Raw genomic sequence first — 7,609 nt, 5'->3', positions numbered from 1 at the left:
CTCTCCCGTGTGTCGGTGCCGCCGCCCCGCGCTCTGAGGTAAGGCGAGCCGCGCTGGGCGATGGCCGCGCTCTGTCGCGATGATTTATGAGCCCGGACTGCGGGGCTCGGTTCAACCAAAGTTCACAGGGGCTGGCAGCGAGCTCCGCGCCCGGCGCTCAGCTCTCCTTCATCTCCTTCATCTTCTTCATCTTCGTCTCCTTCATCTCCTTCATCTTCTCCTTCATCTTCTTCATCTCCTTCATCTTCTCCTTCATCTTCTTCATCTCCTTCATCTCCTTCATCTCCTTCATCTCCTTCATCTCCTTCATCTCCTTCATCTTCTTCATCTTCATCTCCTTCATCTCCTTCATCTTCATCTTCTTCTTCATCTCCTTCATCTCCTTCATCTTCATCTTCTTCTTCATCTCCTTCATCTTCATCTCCTTCATCTTCATCTTCATCTTCTTCATCTTCCTCATCTTCCTCATCTTCCCCTTCCTCTTCCCCTTCCCCTTCCCCTCGTTGTTGTTGTTGTTGTTTTTGTTCCTTAATTCCGATCTCTACTCTTTGATTTCCACTTGTTTCTCTGTTTCTGTTTTATTTAGTTTTATTTCTATTTGTATTTGTGCTTCTATTTCTATTCTTATTTTATTTCTATTTTTATTTTAATTTTATTTCTATTTTTATTTGTATTTGTATTTGTAGTTTTAATTCTATTTTTATTTTTATTTTTATTTTTATTTTCATTTCTATTTCTATTTCTATTTCTATTTCTATTTCTATTTCTATTTCTATTTCTATTTCTATTTCTATTTCCATTTATATTTCTATTTCTATTTTATTACTAGTTTTATTTTATTTTTATTTTTATTTCTATTTCTATTTTCATTTCCATTTCTATTTTTATTTCCATTCTATTTCTATTTCTATTTCTATTTCTATTTCTATTTCTATTTCTATTTCTATTTCTATTTCTATTTCTGTTTCTATTTCTATTTCTGTTTCTATTTCTATTTCTATTTCTATTTTTATTTACATTTTGATTTTGATTTTGATTTTGATTTCTATTTTGATTTCTATTTTGATTTCTATTTTCATTGTCATTTTTTTCAATTTTTTATTTGTTTTGTAATTTGTAATTTTATTTGTAGTCTTTTTTGTAATGGTTATTTTTTATTTGTGGGATTTTTTTTGCAATTTGTTTTTTTTATTTGCAGTTTTTTTATAATTTATTTTTTATTTGTAGTTTTGTTTATAATTTACTTTTTATTTGTGGGTTCTTTGTAATTTAGTTTATTATTTGTAGTTTTTTTATAATTTATATTTTTATTTGCACTCTTTTTTGTAATTTATTTTTATTTGCATTATTTTGTAATTTATATTATTTATTTGCACTCCTTTCTGTAATTTATTTTTATTTGCATTTTTTTGGTAATTTATATTATTTATTTGCTCTCTTTTCTGTAATTTATGTTTTTTATTTGTAGCTCTTTTGTAATTTTTAATTATTCATTTATAGATATCTACTTTTCTACAATTATTTTTTTTTTTTTGGGCTCCTCTACTTTTCCTCAATTTATTCCCCATTTGTACTTTTACCTTTTTTAATTTTTTTTTCTCATTTATATATTTTTCTATTCTCAATCTTTAATTTTATTTTAACCCCCTCCTTTCCGGCTTTGTTGTTGTTGTTGTTTACGGGCTGGGAGGAGAATTTGGGCGATTATTTTAATTTTATTTCATTTATTTCTTATTTGTTTTGTTTTTTTTTTCCTGTCCCCTCAGGTTTTTGCTGCCTTTGGGTTTGGGGCTCGTTCTGGGCCCGGGGCAGGGGCGATTTGGGATCGATAACAGTTACTGATCATTTTTATTTTTATTTGAATTTTTGTTTTGTTTTGCTTTATTTTATTTTATTTTGTTTTATTTTATTTAATTTTATTTTATTTTTGGTTGTTTTATTTTATTTTACCTTATTTTTTATTTTATATTATTATTTTATTTTTATTTTTATTATATATTTATTTTAATTTTATTTTATTTTATTTTATTTTGTTTTATTTTATTTTATTTTAATTTAATTTATTATTTTATTTTATTTTTATGTCATTCCATTTCATTTATATTCAATTTTTTATATTTTATTTTATATTTATTTGATTTTTATTTCATTTCATTTCATATATTTTTCTTTATTTCATATTCATTTTTATTTTTATTTTCCCCCCATTTAATTTAATTTCATTTCATTTCATTTCATCTCATTTCATTTCATATATTTTATTTTATTTCATATTCATTTTTATTTTTCCCCCATTTAATTTAATTTAATTTAATTTCATTTCATCTCATTTCATTTCATATATTTTATTTTATTTCATATTCATTTTTATTTTTATTTTCCCCCCATTTAATTTCATTTCATTTCATTTCATATATTTTATTTTATTTCATTTTTATTTTTATATTTTCCCCCGGCCCATCCTCACCCTATCCCTGTCTCACCTTTCCTCCCATCCCCATCCGCCAGCACCAACATTAATTATTTTTCTAGATTTCTTTATTTTTTTTTGTTTATTCGTTTGTTTTTGCTTTCAATTCTTTTTTAAATCCTCACCCTCCCAAACTGCGAACAAAACAAGAGTTCGTGGGGAATCGCTGAGGCCGCAAAAGTGAAACTCGGAGCGGGCAGCACCATTAATTACAACAGAACATGGAATATTTATTATTCTACCCGGGATATTTTTATTTTTTCTTTTTTTTTTTTTTGTTGTTGTTGTTTTTTTCCCCCTTTTTTTTCTCCCCTTTTTTTCTCCTATTCCCAAGCAATTCCTTGGAGTAAATAATTAGGATTGCGGCCGTCGCGGGCGAAGATAAATGAGCGGCATTTGTGAGGCGCTGGGCCGAAGGGGGTTGTAAATTTATTTTATGGACGTTTAAAACAAAACAAAACAAAAACCCTAAAAAAACAATTTAAAAAAAAAAAAAATCACCGCCGTTATTTTTAGCTCGCGAGGTTCTGCTTTTTTTTTTTTTTTTTGGTTGCTTTTTATTTTTTTTTAATTATTATTATTATTATTATTATTTTTTTATAAAAAAAGAAATCCTCTCCAGCCAGAAAGGCCTCGGAGAAATTCGCACCTCGCAGATAATTTTTAAATTTTTATTATTTTATTTTATTTTTTTTTTTTTCCCGGAGACTTTATTCATAATAAAGTCTCCGCTGTTTTGTTAATTAATGAATTAATTCACGGCTCGGGGAGCGGTGGTTATTTTTTTAATAAAATAAATTTATCATGGCCGGGGAGGAGGAGGAAGGAGGAAAATAATTCCCGGCGAGGATCTCGCCCTCCGCGCACCCCAAAAAAAAAAAAATCTCCGAGGAAGATCCGATGCGAATTTGGGAATTCGGGAAGGATTTAATGGGGGTAAAAAAAAAAAAATTACAAATAAAATTAAAATTAAACCCTCCCGAGCAATCCCTTCGTGGACGCTCTGAGGTTGGGGGTGAAGGAAACGGAGCTTTGGTGCGACGTGAAATTAAAAAAAAAAAAAAATAAAAATAAATAAAAGAAAAAAGAAAAAAGCAACCGGGAAAAAAAAAAAAAAAATAATTTATTGTCGAGCTGCGGCTTCTGTTTAAACTCCCGGCACTTAAAAAATATCGCGCTGGGTTTTATCTCGGCGGGGTTTGTTTTGTTTTGTTTCCAGGATGAAAGGGGCTCAGATAAAACGGAATATACACGAGATGGAATTAAATATACAATGGATATCAATCCCCAAACGAAACGCGACGTGCAGGGAGAGGAGCCTCTGGAATTTTTTTAAAATCCTCTCTGCCGATTATTTCCGAGTAGTTTTGCCGATTTTCGTTGGGTTTTTGGTTTGTTTTTTTTTTTTTTTTTTTAATTTATTTTATTTTTTTTCAGGGTATTTCTAGTTTGTTTGATGGAGGAGAAAGTTTCTGCTGGGAGGAAAGGAAAAGAGGGAAAAGAAAAAAAAAAAGAGGGATGGAGGAAAATAAGAAAAATCTCAAGGGGAGGGGAATTAATTTTGGGGTTTTAAGATTTGGATTGTTGTTTTCGTTTTTTTGGTTTGTTTTTTTTTTTTTTTTGACTTTTTGAGATTGGATTGAGGGAGGGAGGAAGGCTGGAAAATCCGTGGGGTGGAAAGCGAGGAGCAAACGGCCTCGTGAAATGTTTGTTTTCCTAGAGAGGGAGAGAGGAAAAAAAAAACAACAACAACAAATGAAAACAACAATTCAAATCCTCTGGGTTTGGAATCAGCTCCTTCCCAGCGACAGCTCTGGGTTTGGGATGAGAAACTCCCCCCCGCCAAAAAAAAAAAAAAAAAAAAAAAAAATTTGATTTATTTTCTAAATTCAACCCGTGTTGCTGGAAAGGGGGAGGAGGAAACTCAGAAGCAAATTCTTGGATCCGAGCCGCTGCTCCGAAAATCTTCACCCTGAATTCCAGAGGTGCTCGGAGTTCCTGTGTCAACAACAAAAAACAAAAAACAAAAAAAAACCAAACAAACAAACAAAAAAAAAAGAACCGAACAAAAAAAAAGTTAAAAAAGGGAGCCAAGTGTGCCAGGACAGCGGTACCTGGAGAAAAAACACGGATATTCGCATCCTGCAGCTTGAAACCAAACAAAGTCACCCAGGGCCGCTGATAAACTCGGAATTTCTGCTGGGGAAAGGTTTTTCCGTTTTGTTTTTTTATTTTTTTTTTTTTTGGGGGGGGGGATGGTGTTTGGTTTTAAATAGAAATAACCGGACTCGTGTTGGTTTTTTTTAGGTTTGCGGGCGGCGATTTTGCGTTCCGCGCTGTCGCGTTTGGGATGATTTGGGGTTTGTGCTGGGCTGGGCGTGTAAACGTGGGAAGGACGCGCTTCCGCAGGGAGGAATCCGGAGGGGATTTGTGTGTTGGGATAAACACAGAATTTAATAATAATAATAATAATAATAATAATTAATAAATGTACCGCGTCAATCCCTCGCAACAGATCAAAAACCAGAGAGGTTTTTTTTGTTTTGTTTTTTTTTTTGTTTTGTTTTGTTTAAAAAAAAAAAAAAAAAAGGCTAAACCGCCCCAAAACTCTTTGGGATCAGAATTTCTGGAGCCTCCAGAGGGGTGAAACCTGCTGGCAGCATCTGCTCTCCCCCTCTATTCATGTCACGGATCTTTTCAGGCCCCAAGATGGATTCCTGGGCCGGGCACTATTATTGTGTTTTTTCTCCTAACCTTTCAGGTCAGCTCGCACCCGACAGCTGGAGCGGGGCCATCACGTGGCCTCGGGGTGCCAATGTTCTTCCAGAGGGGTGTCAAGACCCCGGTAGCCAAAAAATCCCCGGCGGAAGATGCAGAAGACGTCGTACTACGACAGCGCGACGCTTTTCGGGGGTTACTCCTACGGCGCCGGCGCCGACGGATTCGGTTACGACGGTGCCCAGCCGCCTTTCCAGACCGCTCCTCACGTGGAGAACGATTTCCAGAGATCCGCCTGCTCCTTGCAGTCCGTCGGCGACAACGCCAAAAATAAAGAGCTCAACGGGAGCTGCATGCGGCCCGGTTTGCCTCCGGAACCGCCGGGTTCGCCCAACGTCAACAACGCCAACGGCGCCGCCAGAACCGGCCAAGCCGGAGGCGGGAAAAGCGTTCCCGGTAAAGGCAATGTGGGAATCTCCAAGCAGATCTTCCCCTGGATGAAGGAGTCGAGGCAGAATTCCAAGCAGAAGAACGGATCGCCCGGCGCAGGTAGATCGCCGGGTCTCTGTTCTCCCCCCTCGTCTACAAAATGGAATGGGTGAAAAGGCAAAACAAAAAAAAAAAAAAAAAAAAAAAAAAAAAAAAAATCAAAATCAGAAATTGGTGGAAGAGGTTTCGAGAATCGCGAAGGGTTGGAGGGGGTCGGTTTAGGGAAGGTCGGAATTTTGCTTTTCCTGGCCCGGAATTCCAAAGAATCACCAAGGGTTGGAAGGATCTGTTTAGGGAAGGCCCAAATTCTGCTTTTCCTGGCCCGGAATTCCAAAGAAAGGCCTAAGGATCACAAAAGGTTGGGAAAATCAGTTTAGGGAAGGCCCAAATTGTGATTTTCTCCCCAGAATCCCAAAGAATCACCAAGGGCTTGTGGAATGGATTTAGGGAAGGCCCAAATTCCGCTTTTCCTGCCCGGAATTCCAGCAAACCACCAAAGGTTGGAAGGATCAGTTTAGGGAAGGTCCAAATTTTGCTTTTCCTGCCCAGAATTCCTAAGAGTTTTAAGAACCACAGGAAGTTGGAGAAATCCTTTTAGGGAAGGCCTAAATTCTTCTTTAGCCCCCCCCGAATTCCGAAATGGGTTTAAGGATCACGAATGATTGGGTGGATTGATTTGGGGAGGGTCTACATTCAATTTTCTCCAAACAGAATTCCAAAGAGAGGTCTAAGAACCACCAAGGGTTTGAGGAACGGCTTCAGGGAAGGCCCAGATTCCGCTTTTCTCCCCAGTATTCCAAAGAAAGGCCTGAGAACCACAAAAGGTTGGAAAAATCAGTTTAGGGAAGGCCTAAATTCCAATTTTCCTGCCCAGAATTCCAACGAATCACCAAGGGTTGGAGGGATCATTTTAGGGAAGGCCCAAATTCCTCTTTTCTCCCCGGAATTCCAAAGGGAGGCCTAAGAACCACAAAGGAGTGCAGAAATCAGCTTAGGGAAGGCCCAAATTCCGCTTTTCCTGCCCAGAATTCCAAAGGGAGGAAGTAAGCGTCGGAACATTTCCCTTCTCCTGTGGCCACGCGGAGTCTCAGGAGCGACGGAATCCCCGGGTAGAGCGGATTTGTCGGGGGGCTGGGGATGGGGAGAGGATCCCACGAGATTCCCGACGGGATCGCGGCACCGGGCGCTGCCACGACCCACACTTGGTTTATTCCCGACACGAGCGGGGTGTCGTACCCAACGCAAACACGGACAGAAAGCATCCCAAAACTGCTCCTAAAATCCCGTTTGGTCCCTTCCCGCCTCCCAGAGAGAACAGGTGGGGCACCACGTTTGTGTGCTCCGCATATCCCAGGGAAAAATAAAAAAAATAATAAAAAAAAAAAAATCCCAAAAATCCCGTTCGGATTTACGGCGATTTTTGGCAAAATTCGTTCAGCTTGGCGGGGCGCGCCTCATGCCCCGTGAGGGCGATTTTTGGCGTTCACCTCTCGAAAAGGTGAGGTGAAAATTGGTGAAAAAAACCAATGCAAGCCAACCCTCTCCCGACCCCTCATTAATTGGCCCCACGTTAATTAATCGGCCCCGCGTTAATCGGCCCTGCAGCCGCCGCCGCCGCCCCGCTCCCTGCCAAACGTTGTTTTTCCGGAGAACTATCTGTTGGAAATAATGGACTCCTCAATAAACGGCCCTGGAATCCTCTTCTACATGACATGATCAAATTTTCATAAAGCCGGGGCAGCTCTGGAGAACAGAACTCTTAATAAATGACACGATTATGGAGTGCGGAGGGGCGAGGGGAGGAGGGCGTTTATTAAAAACCCACCGCGTTCAATTTCTGCGCCTTAAGTAATTCTCTTTTTATTTCGTTCCGGGGCTCCCCCACGTAGAAACCTGCAGCGGCGGCGGCGGTGAGAAAAGCCCCCCGGGCTC

At 38.3% G+C, this 7,609-nt stretch overlaps 1 protein-coding gene across 2 annotated transcripts in view; it reads left to right on the top strand.

The window, feature by feature from the left end:
* Positions 1–514: 514 nt before the first annotated feature.
* The window catches only part of LOC134057644 (homeobox protein Hox-B3a-like), a 9,142-nt gene continuing 2,047 nt past the window's right edge, over positions 515–7,609 (top strand). Inside the window, exons 1-2 of one of the 2 annotated variants that reach the window (XM_062514617.1) lie at positions 515–5,737; positions 7,567–7,609. The exon at positions 7,567–7,609 is cut by the window's right edge and continues 2,047 nt beyond it. In XM_062514617.1, coding sequence (XP_062370601.1) covers positions 5,341–5,737; positions 7,567–7,609 — 440 coding nt within the window. In that variant the 5' untranslated portion in view covers positions 515–5,340. Of the gene's footprint in view, positions 5,750–7,566 lie in introns of both variants that reach the window. The other variant, XM_062514616.1, reaches the window with a different exon arrangement.

This window comes from Cinclus cinclus, unplaced genomic scaffold, assembly GCF_963662255.1.
Source record: "Cinclus cinclus unplaced genomic scaffold, bCinCin1.1 SCAFFOLD_246, whole genome shotgun sequence".
Lineage (NCBI taxonomy): Eukaryota > Metazoa > Chordata > Aves > Passeriformes > Cinclidae > Cinclus > Cinclus cinclus.
The sequence above is the reverse complement of the archived record's forward strand: the minus strand, read 5'-3'. Positions and strand labels throughout refer to the sequence as shown.